General features: G+C 42.6%; 1 protein-coding gene across 1 annotated transcript in view; it reads left to right on the top strand.

Moving 5' to 3' along the window:
- Positions 1-1661: 1661 nt before the first annotated feature.
- LOC126249280 (inversin-like) overlaps positions 1662-18738 on the top strand; it is a 123505-nt gene continuing 106428 nt past the window's right edge. Inside the window, exons 1-2 of the mRNA XM_049950934.1 lie at positions 1662-1719; positions 11988-12202. Coding sequence (XP_049806891.1) covers positions 1662-1719; positions 11988-12202 — 273 coding nt within the window. The remainder of the gene's footprint in view (positions 1720-11987; positions 12203-18738) is intronic.

Below are 18738 nucleotides of genomic sequence, written 5' to 3'. Positions count from 1 at the left end.
GGAAGGAATTCGCTTGCGCCATTTCAAAGGAACCATCCCGGCATTTTGCCTGGAGAGATTTAGGGACATCACGAAAAACATCACGAAAAACGTAAATCTGGGCGGCCAGATGCAGAGTTTAACCGTCGTCCTCCCGAATGCAAGTCCAGTGGGATAGCTGCTGCGCCACGCCGCTCGGTAACTGCAGCTGGAAGCTATCTTCTGGCTGAATTCAAACGACTCGGGGCGCCTTTCCAGGAGCCCACGGTTTGCATCTGCACCTGACTTGCTACTGAGCCGCCGCCTACCTTGTGTACATGCAGTCGGCTACAACTGGCTTGCGTCCACGGCCGTTGATGCTCTTGTCTACGCTGGGGCCCTTGGTTTGCCACCGCGCTCACGTGCTCCCTGCACTGGAACCTTCTCAGGCTGTTAGCTGGTCGTGCACCTGCGCCAAATGGCGATACCGGCTTACTACGGAGTCTGTTGTCGCTGCGCTTGCCAGTTGCCGCTTGCTCGGACTGATGCCGCCCTGCACTCGCCAAGGTACTGACCACCGAGCCCGCGAGAAAGTCAGGTCACAGCGCGTACATCACAGAACGTGACACCGCAGGTATTACGAGTGCTAGCAGTCGTCTCCGACGGAGAGCGAATAACTGTTTCAGACGAGTTTAATAATTCTTAACTGCGAATTCAAATGCATGCAAGCTGTCGATAGCACACGGAAATGTTAATGCCTTTAGTGCTTACCTTTTCATTGACATATTGATTTCCCATGGGTCCTGCACGGAGTTAGAGCGTTCGCGAAGTATGGCGGACAAGGCGGCTAGTGTGATGTAAGTTCCTTGTGGGGACCTGTATTTATCGTCGGCCCCACTGACAATGTACCTTTGTGAGTGCTGCCGCCTGCTTGTGTGGAGATGCAGTGTGCTGGCCACGTTCTGAGCTAAGCACATACCACCGTCCTGGGCCAGCCTGCTCCACTGCACACTGATCACTATTGTACTGCTTGTAATAAACAAAACTGGCTCTTGTTTCCTCAAAGGCTTCTATGACTTTATGACTGCCATCCACCTGGCTCTACGTATCTGCTGCCCCAGGACAATAAACATTCAAGCAGTCCAAATCTCATTGCAGTTTCTTACAATTTCTTCCTAGAAAGATCTCTTAAGCAATAGAACGTGCATAATTAAGAAAGGTAAGTATCTCTGTTTATGTAAATTATGAGGTATATTGGTCACCAGACCTTTCAAGAAATCCTGTCATTAATTTTGATATCAGGCAATATCGACTGGACAGCCACGTGGGGACGAAAGAAATTCTGTCCTTCGTAGGCCAGAAATCCCAACAGCAGTTGCCTAACTCTTGAGCTGTAGCGACCTAACATTTTCTGGCATGCAGAATCACTTGTATCTGATCGTGCACATGGGATAATCATGTGAGAATCCCTGACGGTAGTTTCTCAGTCGTAAATAACAGACGTAATGGCTTCGAACGTCATACTGTCTGATAAGTGTAGGTTTCTCACGAGTCGTAGCGTGTCCTGGATAAAGCCGACTTTATTGATAAGCGAATTTAGCAAATGAGTATCGTACAGCGATTCCTATGACGTCAGAGGCCTCTTAGGACAGTCTTAATCTTAATGCCTTGAAAGATATGAATATCAGAGTCGTATTAAGCACATGGAGCTTATCTCAGTTTTCAACATAACAGCTCTTATACATGAGTTCTCCAGCAGAAGTAAGTAGTGATTACCCTCGACTATTGCTCTGGAAGAGCCAAATTCTTAATCCCGTCCGCATCTTTATTGGTGTTTTCAGCAGTTTCCTTAAGTCAAATGAGGCGAATACCTCGATAGTACCTTACATGGGACTTCAACCCATTTCCTCTCACGTCTTGCCCCGTATAGGTATGTGCTTCATCTCTGATAACCTTGATGTTATACTCTAACATTCTCTTCAGGAGTAAGTAATGAAATCATACCCTCTTATTTTCTGGAATACAACCTAACGTTATACTATGTTCGTAACGTTTGAACAAATGAAATGTTCTACCATTATAAAAATCAGCTCAAATACGATCTATAGAACAAGTAACCAAACAAATTATTTTCTGAAAAGCATATATATTTTGTTGTATTCGATACAAGGAAAAATAGAAATAAAAGAAAGAAGTTCGTGTAACAGGTTTTATACGTTTGACACGGCCTGTCACACGACACAATTTTCTTTTGTCGGGTAGACATCAGTGTCTTTTGCAGGAAGATCTTAAACTACACTTCTGTTTTATTTTCAAATAAGTTTTTTAAAACAAGTGCAGTGTTATAACATGAAATTTAATCTTAATATTCTTTCAACAAATAGAAGAGCTTTTGCGACAAAACATATGTTAGATACTTACCGAGTCTGCTATGGATAGACCTGCCCCATCAATCGATTCATGGAAACCATTCGTAAGTATTAAACAAGGCTGATTTAGTACTATAGCCCGCATATCAAACATTATCTTATTATTAAGAAAAGTTGCTATTATGCACAAGATACTGATTATTCTTGCTTGATCTCAAGCACGATAAAATTGCCTTAGTTTTGTTGACTTACAGTTTTTACATTACATTCATGGAAAGTGTTACTGAAAAGATAATGCATCACACTAATCTGATTTTGAAACGTCATTGTTTAGTATTTGTGGTTTTGGTAATCACGGAAGGCTATTATCATTATACCTTGTGAGATAAAACAATTACTTCCTTCATTTGTCGCTCTGAATCTACGTGATGACCAAATTTCAAGTTTCTGAGACTAATGGAAGCACGCTACGTTTTCGACTAAACTTATGAAAGTCCATTATTCTGGTGGACGTAGGACAGCGGCTGACAATATAAGTAATGGAAGTGGAACACCACAGCCGTATTTTCGAAGCATTTATTATTCAGAGGACTAGTTTTAACGGTACATTTGCGTCATGTTCAGATCCTACTATAAACCAAATAAGTACTTCCAGTCAATGGCTCATGTGATTTGCCCATGTGGTCTTAGTTGTGACTTCACGTTCGGAATATACACTCCTAATGAATAGCGGTCTACGGCACCTAGTTATTATATGAGTTCTATGACGCATGAGCCAATGACTGTAAGTATTTATTTGGTTTATAGCACGACCAGAAGATGACGCAACTGTGACGTTGAAACTAGTCGCATGAATAACAAATACTTTGAAGATACGGCTGTCGCGTTCCACTTCCATTACTTTTTTTGACTAAAGTTCCCTATACGCAAGAAGGATTGTCAATAGCAAATATGTAAGAAATTAACAGAAGCATATAATCTATGGTTTTTCACCTTGCTTCTGACTCAGATATTCCATACAATCTCAAGTAAATAAAGTTGTTACTGGAAGAATGATACAATTTTAAATAGACGTTCATGCACCCGACGGACCCTCTCAAACACTACTATCCTTAAAAAAGAGATCTTTTTTCTGATAAAATCCAATAGGCATTTGCCAGAACGGTCATTGTTACGACACCTCACGAAATGTCAAACTGATAAGCTGCGCCCATAGGCATGGAGAAGGCGACCCTGATTTCACCTAATTTTCAAAACAAAATGGTGCCTTGAGTAGAAACTGTTAAGAAAATGAAAGAAGAGGATCTATGGCTGAGGAAACACCTGCAGCGATGCAAAAGTTCTCTTCCAGGACCACGTGCCAGCAAAGGCTGATTTTATACTAGAAAACACGTAGTTTGGATGGGTTCAACAGCCGCTGGACAGGTCGTTAAGCTGGAACACCAGCGCTGTTTTAAACAATTCTAGCATTCATTTCACGCTCATAATCCCAGCCACTGGACCAGATGCAATATTTGGCGTTGGTCCCTGAACGGCAACACACAATCGTTCAACATTCCTGAAAGAAACTAATAGAATACCTTCCTTTGACGTATTTTCGTGTTTGCCATGTTAAGCAGTCAAGCAGTTACTACAATTTTATCTTTAAAGTTTATTATAATCAGAATTCGTGTCAAAATTTTTGTGCGAGTACCACTTTCGACTGGATAGATATTTTCAGTATAGCATGAATGAGTCCTCGCTTAAGGTTGCTTCGTAATACTATGGTGAAACAAAACATTATGACCAAATACTCAGCAGCCAGTTGGACCTACGGTACTGAAACAGAGGATGACAGACTAAAGGCCGAAATACTAAATGTCTTTTTCCAAAGCTGTTTCACAGAGGAAGACTGCACTGCAGTTCGTTCTCTAGATTGTCGCACAGATGACAAAATGGTAGATATCGAAATGGATGACAGAGCGATAGAAAAACAATTAAATTCGCTCAAAAGAGGAAAGGCCGCTGGACCTGATGGGATACCAGTTCAAAGGAACTTGCCCCCCCTTCTTGCAGCGGTGTACCGTAGGTCTCTAGAAGAACGTAGTGTTCCAAAGGATTGGAAAAGGGCAAAGGTCATCCCCGTTTTCAAGAAGGGACGTCGAACAGATGTGCACAACTATAGACCAATATCTCTAACGGCGATCAGTTGAAAAATTTTGGAACACGTATTATGTACGAGTATAATGACTTTTCTGGAGGCTAGAAATCTACTCTGTAGGAATCAGCATGGGTTTCGAAAAAGACGATCGTGTGAAACCCAGCTCGCGCTATTCGTCCACGAGACTCAGAGGGCCATAGACACGGGTTCTCAGGTAGATGCCGTGTTTATTGACTTCCTCAAGGCGTTTGATACAGTTCCCCACACTCGTTTAATGAACAAAGTAAGAGCATATGGACTATCAGACCAATTGTGTGATTGGACTGAAGAGTTCCTAGATAACAGAACGCAGCATGTCATTCTCAATGGAGAGAAGTCATCCGAAGTAAGAGTGATATCAGGTGTGCCGCAGGGGAGTGTCATAGGACCGTTGCTATTCACAATATACATAAATGACCTTGTGGATGACATCGGAAGTTCACTAAGGTTTTTTGCAGATGATGCTGTGGTGTATCGAGAGGTTGTAATAATGGAAAACTGTACTGAAATGCAGGAGGATCTGCAGCGAATTGGCGCATGGTGCAGGGATTGGCAATTGAATCTCAATGTAGACAAGTGTAATGTGCTGCGAATACATAGAAAGAAGGATCTTTTATCATTTAGCTACAATATAGCAGGTCAGCAACTGGAAGCAGTTAATTCCGTAAATTATCTGGGAGTACGCATTAGGAGTGATTTAAAATGGAATGATCATATAAAGTTGATCGTCGGTAAAGCAGATGCCAGACTGAGATTCATTGGAAGAATCCTAAGGAAATGCAGTCCGAAAACAAAGGAAGTAGGTTATAGTACACTTTTTCGCCCACTGCCTGAATACTGCTCACCGGTGTGGGATCCGTACTAGATAGGGTTGATAGAACAGAGAGAGAAGATCCAACGGAGAGCAGCGCGCTTCGTTACAGGATCATTTAGTAATCGCGAAAGCGTTACGAAGATGATAGATAAATGCCAGTGGAAGACTCTGCAAGAGAGGCGCTCAGTTGCACGGCACGGGCTTCTGTTGAAGTTTCGAGAACATACCTTCACCGAGGAGGCAAGCAGTATATTGCTCCTTCCTACGTATATCTCGCGAAGAGACCATGAGGATAAAATCAGAGAGATTAGAGCCCACACAGAGGCATACCGACAATCTTTCTTTCGACCAACAATACGAGACGGGAATAGAAGGGAGAACCGATAGAGGTACTCAAGGTACCCTCCGCCACATACTGTGAGGTGGCTTGCGGAGTATGGATGTAGATGTAGATGTAGATGTAGAATGCAGTACAGCAACTATTCTGCATCACATGGATTCGAAAAGTCCTTCGTTGACTCCCGTGTCTATGTGGCACCAGATGTCTGCACATATGTCCGGGTCACAGGCTGGTGATTTGCGAAGACATATATGACACGCAGTAGAACCCCAGATGTGTTCCATTGGGGTCAGATCAGGCGAATTTCGTGGACAAGTTATCAACGTCATTTCACTGTCATGCTTCTCGAGCCACTGTACTGGCGTTGTGACATGGGCGTTTATACTGCTGGAAGATACCATCAGGAAAGACATCAAACATAAAGGGATGCAGGTGGTTCACAATAATGTTCATGTGGTCCACAGGTGTCATGGTGCCTTTGACTACTATCACAGGTCCCACTGAAACCCATGTGAACGTCATTCATAGCATTATACCGTCTCCGCTGGCCTGCGTCCGTTTCATGGTACATTTTTCGAGCAGTTTTCCTGGGTGATAGTGTATCTGGACGCGACCGTTGACGTGGTGTAACAAGAAACATAATTCATCACACTAGGTGACACGATTTCTCCGATCCACGGTCCATTCTCGACTATTCCATGTTCACTGCAAATGTAACCATCGATGTCATTGTGTCAACACGGGAACAAATAGGAACCGACCGCTACGGACCTCCATTTTCAACAATGAACGGTGAACGGTGGGATCCGAAACACTTGTGCGTGCGCCAGCGTCGTACTTTGCCGTCTAATGTGTCACAGATGACTACCAATCTTGCTTAACAGATCTTGCTCCGAAATCTACGTTTTAAATAAGGTGTGGATGTCCAACCAACACCTTCTCGCCTACTCGTCGTCACCCTCCTTGAACCACTTTCCATAGATGATCACGACAGTAGCACGCTAACAGCCGACCATCTACGCCATTCTCGAGACGTCCTTTCCCAGTCACCGCGCCATAACGACCAGCTCTTTGTCAAAGTCGCTTATGTCAGTGTAAAATAAAAATGGTTCAAATGGCTCTGAGCACTATAGGACTTAACTACTGTGGTCATCAGTCCCCTAGAACTTAGAACTAATTAAACGTAACTAACCTAAGGACAGGACACACATCCATGCCCGAGGCAGGATTCGAACCTGCGACCGCAGCGGTCGCGCGGCTCCAGACTGTAGCGCCTAGAACCGCTCGGCCACTCTGGCCGGCCTATGTCAGTGTATTTCACTATTTGTGGAGCGTATGTTTCTCTAGAATGAATATCTAATCGTTTCTGCTCCACTTACACTGTCACGTAAAACATAAAACGCCTTTTCTTGCGTGAACATGAGTTCCAAAAGAAATCCGTTGGAATTCGATTACTCGATAAATAGTACAATTCTCAAGGCTGTCAATTCAACTAAGTACCTGGGTGTTAAAATTACGAACAACTTCAGTTGGAAAGACCACATAGATAATATTGTGGGGAAGGCTAGCCAAAGGTTGCGTTTCATTGGCAGGACACTTAGAAGATGCAACAAGTCCACTAAAGAGACAGCTTTCACTACACTCGTTCGTCCTCTGTTACAATATTGCTGCGCGGTGTGGGATCCTTGCCAGGTGGGATTGACGGAGGACATCGAAAGGGTGCAAAAAAGGGCAGCTCGTTTTGTATTATCACGTAACTGACAGGGGAGAGAGTGTGGCAGATATGACACGCGAATTGGGATGGAAGTCATTACAGCAAAGACGTTTTTCGTCGCGGCGAGATCTATTTACGAAATTTCAGTCACCAACTTTCTCTTCCGAATGCGAAAATATTTTTTTGAGCCCAACCTACATAGGTAGGAATGATCATCAAAATAAAATAAGAGAAATCAGAGCTCGAACAGAAAGGTTTAGGTGTTCGTTTTTCCCGCGCGCTGTTCGGGAGTGGAATGGTAGAGAGATAGTATGATTGTGGTTCGACGAACCCTCTGCCAAGCACTTAAATGTGAATTGCAGAGTAGTCATGTAGATGTAGATGTAGATGTAGATGTAGATACCGAAACGAGCTTTGCGGCAAACGATAGTAACATAAGGGACAGTCTTAACTTTTGTATCTGTCGGTTTTTTTAAATAGTATGATACATTTTTAACGGTATCCGAGTGCGCTTGTTAATGTTGACGTTGAAACTCTTGGAGAAAAAGTGAGAAATTTTCTAAAATTGATAGAAAAGTCGGCTGGAATCGGCTACTGCGTTGTAAATATGCTCATGCCAGGGTACGTCATTCCATCAAGATTTAAGACTGTTTACTTGTGTATACTGCAGAACTAGCAAGAACTGTGTCGTCCATAGGGAGGTCATTTCTCATTCAAGATTCTTTGCATGCAAACGTGCCCATCAGTGAGGAGAGTTAGACACGCTCCTTTTATACAGCGTTCAGTGGCACGAGACGCATTGCCAAGGAATGTAGGGTCAGCCAGAGGAGTGCCATTCGCATCTTGCATCGACATAAATTCCAGCCTTATCATCTGTCACTACATCAGGGACTCGGAGAACGTGATTTCAAAACCCGTATAGCATTTTGTTGGCTTGCTCTGCACCGCTTGGGAGACGACACTACGCTTTTCCAACGCGTGCTCTTTACCGCCGAATCAACGTGTAGAACCATGTTAAAGTAAATTTGCGTTGCAAGTACTACTGAGCAGCTGAAAATCTACGCTGCCTTAAGCAGGTACAACAAGAACGACCTTGAACCATAAATCGATGGTGTGGCGTCATAGGACGTTTGACTGCGGGACCTTACTTCATTCCGGAGATATTAAATGGAAACAGGCATGCACACTTTCTTACGAACATTCTATCCGTTCTTCTAGAAGAGGTGCCACTGGATAAGTGACAGTGCCACCAGACAACACTGAAGTTCGTTGTGCGCGGTGATGATAATGTCTTGGCTCATCAGTATATGAGCAGCAGCTGAACGGCGTCTCGCGGAGTCCTTGCCACTACTCGTCGTCTCTTTTGGGGTGACATTTAGTAAAAAAACTCATTTTCAAACACTGATAGACATTCAGATTGCAACATCATACAAATGGCATGCAACAAACACCAGACTGGCATGAACTGTCCTACTGGCATCAGTATGTCAGTGCAAACGTGTAGATAAGGTATGAGTAAGGCCATGCACATTTGGCATGGAGGGAAACATCATAGGACCGGTTTCTCATTCATAAATCGCATCTGAAAGTCCTTTTTTTTAAATATCATGCTATACCTCGTGTAAGAAGAAAATATGCAGCACCTGTCGCAATTCCACAGCGTCAAGACTGCGGCATGTCGAGATTGGTTTATTGTTTCTCGGTATTACTACTCGAGTTGGCTGGCATCCTACGACTGTCATACGAATATAGAGTCGACTGATTCAAGAGGGCCATGCTAAACGCAGTGCAGAATGTCAGTGGCTCCGCACGACTAGTATCCGTATTTTGAGAACGAAAATAGGTTATTTGCAGCAAGACAAGTATCCACACAGACAATGCGACGACGCCCGGAGTGTCACGGACAGTCAGCATTGTGACCGTTGTTGCGGCTTTCTTTGACACGGAGGCAGGCCCGTGCCCTGGACCAACCACTGTACACTGTACTGGCATCACGTAACGTTTTAGAATGAGCCCCGCTTCTGCGTATAGCATCACAGTGGACTTCTCCGTGTCTGAAGGCTTCAAAGAGAACAAATGGTGCCAGATTCCATTCCTTATTGTCATATGAACCAGCACGTGGCGTGATTGGTTTGGGGTGCCGTTAGATAGAGAATATGATCAGTTCTGGTTGACACAGCCGCTAATTTGAACAGTGGCAGTTACACTAACGACGCCTTAAAACCAGTGGCGGAACCATATCCTTAGGCCTCCGTGGCATTGTCTTTAAACAAGATAACGCAAAATCTCATGATGGCTGGTGTCGCCTAACATAACTCGATACAGAGTGGGTTCTAATGTTTCCCTGGCCTACACATTATCCAGATCTCCCACCCATAGAAATCTTCTGGTCATGGGTTACCAAGTGTCTAATATATAACCACTTGCCAATCTTTTCGCACGACTCCCAGTTCTTCGTTTAGATCATGCCGGACACATCTATTTATGGAGGCTCCGAGGAGAACGAACGTCTCCTGATAGCATTCTTCATCGTCATATGGGCCTACCACCTGCCATGCTCTTATTGGCTGCCATTGGGTACATAATACGATTACCTGCAGTTCGGAAAGCAGGTAATTTGGGCAGCAGCCGCTACGTATCTGAAGCGTTAAGACTGGTGGCTGTCTCCTTTCTTCGAAGTCTTTGTGACATCTTTCAACAAGATACCGCAAGACTGCATCTTGCCCAGTCTCTCCTGGCTTACTTCGACACAAACGGTGTTCGACTGTTGCTATGGCCTGCATGTTTTAGATCTCTCATCCATTGAAGATATCTTGTTATACGTTGCCACCACCACTCTCCAGCCATTATGCCGAACTCTAGTATAGAGTGGAATGAGGATGGAATGGCGTATCCCTGTCTGTCATCCAAGCTCAGTCTGGCTCGCTGCCGAGCCAGATTAAAGCCGTTGTTGCCAGAGATGGCAGCTATGTGTGCTAAATTTCGTACCGGGTACGTGCAGTGGTGAGATACTCGATTCTCATTAGTGAGGACAGTGGCTCAAGTCATTGCCTGACCATCTAAATTGAGGTTTTCCACGGTTTCCCTAAATCGTTTAAGGCAAATGCCAAGTAAGGATCGACACAGCCGCTTTCCTTCACCGCCCTTCCAAAATACAAGATTACGTTCCGTCTCTAATGACGTCAACGTGGCATTACACCATATTATTTTTTTTACTTTTTCCCCTCAAAGTCGTGCAGCGGATCACGCTCTCAGATCTGGAACAATAGATTGGTAAGTCTTGCGGCTTATCCAGAACCTCACATTTCATACAAATTATGAGGCAGGACATTGTAACCAATAACCTCCGTGAGATTGAATGCCCTCTGCTGGCGTTGCGGGCACGTGACGCGGTAAGAAAAGTGTATAAGCTGAACATAAACGGATGGGGATTCATTCAAGTGAACATACGGGCCATAGATGAGGAAATCCACCGACATAAGCGGCTTTGACAAAGAGCTGTTTGTGATGACCCGGTGCCTGGGAACGAGCATCTCCGTAGTGACGAAACTCGTCGGCAGTTCGCGAGTTATTCATGTGAATATCTGTGCAAAATGGTTCAAGGACTGTGAGACGATGGGTAAGCGACAAGGTATTGCTTGGACATCCACACCTTATTCACAACGTGAAATCGGAGCCTTGCTCGTCCTGTAACCCAAGATAGACGGCCGTCTGTGGCACATCTGACGTCAGAGCATAATGCTGGTGCAGGCACAGATGTTTCGGACATCGTTCAGTGCACATTGTTGAACATGGAACACCCCACAGCAGTGAGAACGGAGTCATCGAGATTGAAGCATGGACGAAAGTAATCTTGTCACCTGTTTTGATGAAGCAAGTTCCTTGTTTATGTAAAGTCGGTGAACGTGTCTGGACATGCTGTCATCCAGGGGAACGGTTGCTCGAAACTTGCAACGCGCCAAGTACCTAGGTCGCTAGCGGCAGTATTATGCTATGGTGGACATCCACCTCGCATTACAAGGGCCGAATGGTAGTGATTGAAGACATCATGACAGCAGTGAATTACGTGATCATTTCTGAGGTCCACTTGCAATCCGCCATGTTTAATGGCTTCCCTGATGGCTATGGTATCTTGCAACAGCATGACTATCCGTGTCAGAAGGCTAGAATTGTGCTACAGTGGTTTGAGAAGCACGGTAATGAACTTAAGTTGATCTTATCCCGAATAAACACATATAAGATGCTATCGGGCGCCTGCTCCGTGCCCTCAAACAACCAACTCGTAATTTATGGGAACTGCGTGATCTGTACCTAGACATCTAATGCCACATACCTCCAGAAAGCTACTAAGAACTCGTCGAATCCATGGTATCCAGAATCGCAGGTGTATTAGTTTAGAAAGATGGGCCAGTTTGCTGTTATGCAGATTGTCGTGATGTTTTGACTCTCCCAGTGTAAACACTGCGAGCGGGTAAAAGCACGTGTCGTGTGATGAGTGGCTACACTTATTTACGTAAAAGACAATGTACGCTCTGGGAGCGCGCGGGAACGAACGTGAGGGCAGGGAGGCGGCTACCTGTGGAGCTGCGAGGTCTGTTATTCCGGGCGGTCAGCCGGTCAGGCGGTGACCGCGCGCCCCGTGTCGGCTATTCCAATTGATTCCCTCAGCGGTGCGACTGGAGGCCCGCCAAGCGCCGGCGGACGCACGAGCACGAGCGCAGAGCCGCGACCGCTAATTTTAGTGGGCGTCGCGCGCGCGGGCTGCGAAGGTGCGCCGGATGAGCACGCCGGCTGGTCGCAGACGGCTCCTCGCAACATGCTGCACGCCGTAAGTCGCCCGCTCCCTGCCTTGCTCTCTGACCGCGTCCAAAGCAGAGCGCATCTTTAACACACCGCGAACAAGTATTGCTCCATTAATCTCTTCCTACATCTTGCTTCATTTTTACGCTTACATTTTCAGGTGACTGTTGTTGTTGTTGTTGTCCACAGTCCGAAGACTGGTTTGAAGCAACTCTGCACTCTGCAGGCTAGTCTGTCCATTGCAAGGGTCTTCATCTCTGCATAACTACTGCAATCTCCATCCATTTGAACCTGCTTGCTGTATTCAAGCGTTTGTCTACTTCTACAATTTTAGCGCCCCCCCCCCCCCCCCTACTCCCATTTCCTACCATTATGAAACTCACGATCTCATGATGCCTCAGGATGTGTTCTGTCAACCAACCTATTCTTTAAATCAAGTTGAACCATAAATTTCCTTTTTTCCGAATTCCAGTCAGCACCTCCTTATTACTTATTAGATTTACATGTCTAATTTTTGGCATCTCCTGTAGCAGTACACCTCAAAAGTTTTCATTGTCTTCTTTTTTGTGCTGTTTATCGTGAACGTTTCACTCCATATAAACACCTTCAGAAGGAAGAATTCCTAATAGTTAGATTATATTAGATGTTAACATATATTTCGTTTTCAGACACGCTTTTCTTGCAAGTGCCTGCCTGCATTTCATATCCTCTCTACTTCCACCAGCGTCAGTTATTTCGTTGCCCAAATAGCAAAACTCATCGACTACTTGTGGTGTCTCATTTCTAATTAGAATCAACTGATTTAATTCAGCTACTTCCCATTCCTCTCGTCTTACACTTGTTGATATTCATCTTTCAAATATTCAAATGCTAAGGTCATCAGTCCCTAAGCTTACACACTACTTAACCTAAATTAACCTAAAGACAAACACACACACCCATGCCCGAGGGAGGACTCGAACCTCCGCCGGGACCAGCCGCACAGTCCATGACTGCAGCGCCCTAGACCGCTCGGCTAATCCCGCGCGGCTATTCATCTTTCAATCTCTTTTTCTCGACATTATACATGCCAATCAACTGATCTTGCAAGTCCATCGTCGCCTCTGACAGAATTACAATATTATCGGTGAACATCAACGTTTTTATTTCTCCTCCCTCAACTTTCATTCTTTTTCTAATGTAGTTTTAAGTCTTTGACATTCTTCTCACAGTAATGTATCTCCATCTCATCTTCCTCTAGTTATCCTTCCATTTTTCTAATATTGTCATCAAGTTTGTTTCCTTTGTAAAAGCCCTTTATATTTGTCTTCCACATTTCAGCCTTCCCTTAAATTCCTAGCACAGGTTTATCATCTCAGCTCTTAATATTCATATAGGTATTTTTCTTTCTCCAAAGGCCTCTTTAATTTTCCTATAGACGGCATCTCTTTCCTATACACACGCATATTTCTATAGCCATTCCTGCTTTGCCATTTTTTACTTGCTCTCAGTGTCATTTTTAGATGTCTATACTTGCTTTTATGCTTGCTTTGCTGATTTTTTAAATATTTTCTCCTTTCACCAATTACAACGCTTATTAAGGAGTTGAAATGTAAAATAGTTTACGTCATATTGTTGTACTTTACGCTTAGATCCCCCAGCGTTTGCTGTTTTATTGGCTATATTCGTAACACAAATTATTTTATTTTACAGGCTGAACCCTAACTCCATAGACAAATTTTGGAGGTTTATCAGCGATGTTTTCTGAATATATTGGTATAAGAGACCCGTGATCACCGGCTCCTCGTCACATTTATTTTGATTTCTTATCACCATTCATCTTTTTACCCGTATTGCACTGAAAATATCTGCAAACAGTGCAGATATTGACGGTATGCACTGTATATACTGTCTGTAAACAAATTTGTTCCATTTACTCATCGTACATCGTACTAACTGTCGTCTTTACTCTTCGCCTTCAAGTTTTCGTTCAGTACTGCTCTGTTCTGTCTCGCTTTTATTTTTCCGGCCTTGTTAGTTGTACGTTAATATTGTTACACGGCATTGTGCATAGGTTTACTGATAAATAGTTGGCCAATACGTACAGCGGCAGAACCCGCCGCGATAGATAGGTCCGTGTTTCGTCTGAGTGTTAATGCAATTCTTTGTGTTTCATCATGGCATACTACTGGTTTTGTCACTGTTGCACTGTTTTGAAGGTATGTTCAGAGGAAAAAAGCTATTTGGGCTATCAAACCGACTAACTTATAATTACGTTATTACTCTGTAACGACCACCGTAGACCAACGGTGCATTAAAGCAAAATACTCAGAGAATATTATAGAACAACCTCCAAAATTTTGTTGGTGGAGTTTAGTTCACCCTGTACGTACATTATGAAATTACTGCAACGGTATATATACGTATATAAAATAACAAATGGTTCAAATGGCTCTGAGCACTATGGGACTTAACTTCTGAGGTCGTCATTCCCCTAGAACTTAGAACTACTTAAACCTAACTAACCAAAGGACATCACACACATCCATGCCCGAGGCAGGATTCGAACCTGCGACCGTAGCGGTCGCGCGGTTCCAGACTGTAGCTTCTAGAACCGCTCGGCCACTCTGGCCGGCTATAAAATATCAACGGGACATTGAATCCCTAATCTCACCCTCCTCAAACTTCCGTATACTATCAATTTTGCCATCATCTTAAGTTACCATTTACGATTTTTTTTTAAAATTTTCATTGATTTGATTGGTGTGAGAAACGACCGTTGATAGAATGCTGCTTCACTGTGATAAAACTTATTTCGTGTCTAGAAATGTTTGAATTGTGTCCTACCTGATACAGGTAGGACACAACGAAAAGACGTAACGAAAGAATGTTTACGTAAAGCCATACAACGGGAGAGGGTCATTATTCTGCAGTTAGCTTACTATTCGTTATTTGACCACCTGGACATTGCGATAATAATAGTTTTATTGAGTGAAACGCGTACATATTTAACAGATTTCTATAGTTACTACAGCAAGAAGTGCAGTGATGTAAGTTTGTGGAACTTTTCGATGAAATTAACAGGGCAGCATACTAAAAGGGAAGCTAATACCTGATGGTACAACACCTCTACAACCCTACGTAGTGTTTAACTATCACCGGAAGTAGAACGGCGGTGTACCGCCAGCCTTTATCTGCCCTTACAGCCTTCATAGACTGCACCCTCATTTTTATGCCAAGTTTCACTCTTATCATTGACACATATAACATCCTAGAACACTTTTTTAAAAGTAGCTGAATGCCGTTAAGAATGTACATATACGGTTTGAAACAACCATAGTTGATTCAATATTCCCGTAGATATAAAAGTTACGAACATTCACTGTACCTTGAAATGATCTTCCATTTGCATAGAACACCTTGTCAGGAACCTTGTTTCTCTATCTTGAAAGTACGAAATATTAATGGCTTCCTCTTCAGGTGGTAATGGGGTGATGGAGTGCGTAAAACTCAGGAAGATGTTTTCCTACTCTGCCGACCAAGTATCGCTGTTGAAATTTTCTTCCGTTGCAGAAACTGAACTCACCAGACGCTGTGTCTAATGACGGCGCTACCATTACATTTAATGACTCAGTAGACATGAATCCATTGTCTGCGTACAGTGTGTGCCACATAACGTGGAAAAACTTCGAATTTTATAAACACAAAAACAGGGAAACACAACATTTCGCCGTTGTTAGTAGGCAAACGGATTAGTATTTTGCAACTTGGCTAATAATCTATATAATAGATCTCGTTTTTGGATGCAATTCAGCATATAACTGCTACTCATGGCACTACATTAAAGTTTTTTTTATTTATCTTATTGTCACTGGGCCAGTACCTAGCATAATACTACGAAAATAAACATGTAACTTCCATGTGCACTGACAAAAGACAAATCAATAGGTTCGAAAATTAGTTTGTGGGAATAGACGAATACTTAAAAAAAAGACTGTTTGCAGTTTTTTATGTTTATGTTCAGTACACAGTCATAGGTTCTATAATCTCAGTAATGGATAAGCCTGATAATCATTACGTTTTTAAACTTTTATCGATTATGGATGTGGAATACTGCAACTGTGATGCATAAAGATTTTCAGAAGTGACCACGATCAGTCGCCTTTCGTGATAGTGGGATTTTTTATTTTCCATTGCCAGGTTCAAGTCACCTAGAGACTCATCATCATATGGTACAATTCTTATAGGATTGTGGAGGTCGTTGTGTAGCTGTGGCAAGGCAGAGAAAAATCGAAACAAGTGTGACCTGAAAGTGGAAAGTTATCTGAAGTTATTTACATCACGTGCTCATTATGGTAAATGATGCTGTCTACATATACATCTCCCCTGGCGGGGAGTTCTTCGAATCACATTCAGACTATTTCTCTACCATTCCATTCTCTAATAGCGCGTGGGGAAAATGAACACTTAGATCTTTGTGTACGAGTTCGGATTTCTTTTATTTTATCATGATGATTATTTCTCCCTGTGTCGTTTTTCCATAATAAAGTATTTTAATAGTGAAAATAGAAAGTGTGTTAGTGAAATTTTGTGAAAAGATCACTCCGCAACGAAAAACGCATTTATTTTGATTGTCACCCCAACTCGCTTATCATACCCGTGACACGCTCTCCCCTGTTTCGCGATAATTCAAAACGAGCTGCCCTTCTTTGGACTTTTTGGACTTTTTCGATGTCCTCCGTCAATTCTGTCTAGTGAGGATCCCATACCGCACAGCAATACTCTAGTAGAGGACGGACAAGCGTAGTCTCTTCAATAGACCTGTTGCATCTTCTAAGTGGTCTGCCAATAAAATGAGGTCTTTGGTTTGCCTTCACCACAACATTATCTATGTCATCGTTCCAATCATTATCATTATCAAGTCGGCTTATAATTCATGATGTAAATAACCTAGATAGTTCGCTACATTCTGTGTTTACTTGTTACCATCATTTTTTGTCTTCCCACAGCTCCACAACGATCCCCACAATGCTATGATGGTGATTGAGAAATATACCAACTGATGACGAGTCGTTAGACGACGTGAAATCGGTAACTGGAAAATAAAAACTCCACCATGACGAAATGCGACTGGTTGAAGCTATATCTGAAATCCTTACATTTTTATCTACCGGTGTATTAAATTGATTATGATCTTATGTAACGTAACGAAGCACATTCTGGCTCTTGAAAAATGAAATATGGTGACATAGTACTTGTTTGAGACTGCGCTGAGACTTTCCGCTAAAATCTATTCTGTCGAGGATTTCCTTGAAAATTTAAGCTAATTCTTGTTGTATTGTTGATTGCGTTTACTTGAACTAATGGACTGGCTTTTTTCGGGTTCATAAACATTTTATTTTTATCTGTTATTACTTTTATGTTGTAATTTCATGTACTGACACGTTCCATGACCTTGGAGATTTGCTCCTCAATTTGGTCCCATGGAAATTGACATGTAAATAAAATAAAATAGAAATGGGTTATGTGTGAAGTCAGCACACTCAGTACTGCTTTGACTTTACATCTCATGTTTACATGCGAATGGAGGCGAAACAGTGCCGGCGCTATTGGCTTTCACTTTCAGACATCTCCCTCCTAGTTTCGCGAAAAATTTCACTCCAAACGCTCGCATTGTCTTCTTTTCAATACTCGTTGAACGCTGTTCAATGTACATAATTATTTTCAAAATTGTATTTTCTAAAATAAATGTATAAATAAAAAGTGATTCCAGTTATTAATTTCAAAAAATATCAGCTATTTGCGTACTATCGTTTCGCTATTGCAGACTTCGCTTCGATATACAGAGTCGTTTATAAAATACGAGAACTGTATTGCTCTCTCTACTCGGGCCTGTATTTTACCAACACAAAATATTTTTGTGTTTAAGAGGTAATGGCAAACATTTCAAATGGGAAGTTCTGTTCCCAGCGCAACCTTTATTGAGTTTCGATTACTATACTCTACAGCTATCAACACGTCAGCATAAAATAAATATACATTAATGTAAAATCGATAATGACCAGTTAGAAACGAATACTTCTTAATTTGAAAACAGAGGAATTAATTATAACGTAAGGGAAAGAAAAGGTGATGCGTGCAGGTATTGTTTAAATAGCCGCGCTCATTAGCTATTTATATCGAGAAAAAATAACACCTTGTGCATAACTGACACTTTCCTCCGAGACTGGGTATTTGTTTTGGCAGCTGAACGAAAAGGGCAAGCGACAAAAAAATTAGGAAGCTGTCTCAGACGTAAACACACCTATGCAATAAAGACAACGACTCGTGTGTTTTCAGAGTGAATCCTTTTGAACAATTTAGCTATATTCTACTTAGAACAATAAAGAAAATTATTACAATCTTGAACGGGGCTGAGGTTCAGCCACCGTATTGTAGTTTTAATGAAGGACAAAAATAGCCAGCCGGTTGGCTGTCGCCGTAAATTGTCATCGTAAAATTTTTTTTGAAATTACGTCATAGATTTACCATTGAATTTTCATCTACAACTGGTTGCCGAAAAGTGAGGTATAATAAGACATTTTA

Source organism: Schistocerca nitens, chromosome 3, assembly GCF_023898315.1.
Source record: "Schistocerca nitens isolate TAMUIC-IGC-003100 chromosome 3, iqSchNite1.1, whole genome shotgun sequence".
In the NCBI taxonomy this organism is placed as follows: Eukaryota; Metazoa; Arthropoda; class Insecta; order Orthoptera; family Acrididae; genus Schistocerca; species Schistocerca nitens.
The sequence above is the reverse complement of the archived record's forward strand: the minus strand, read 5'-3'. Positions and strand labels throughout refer to the sequence as shown.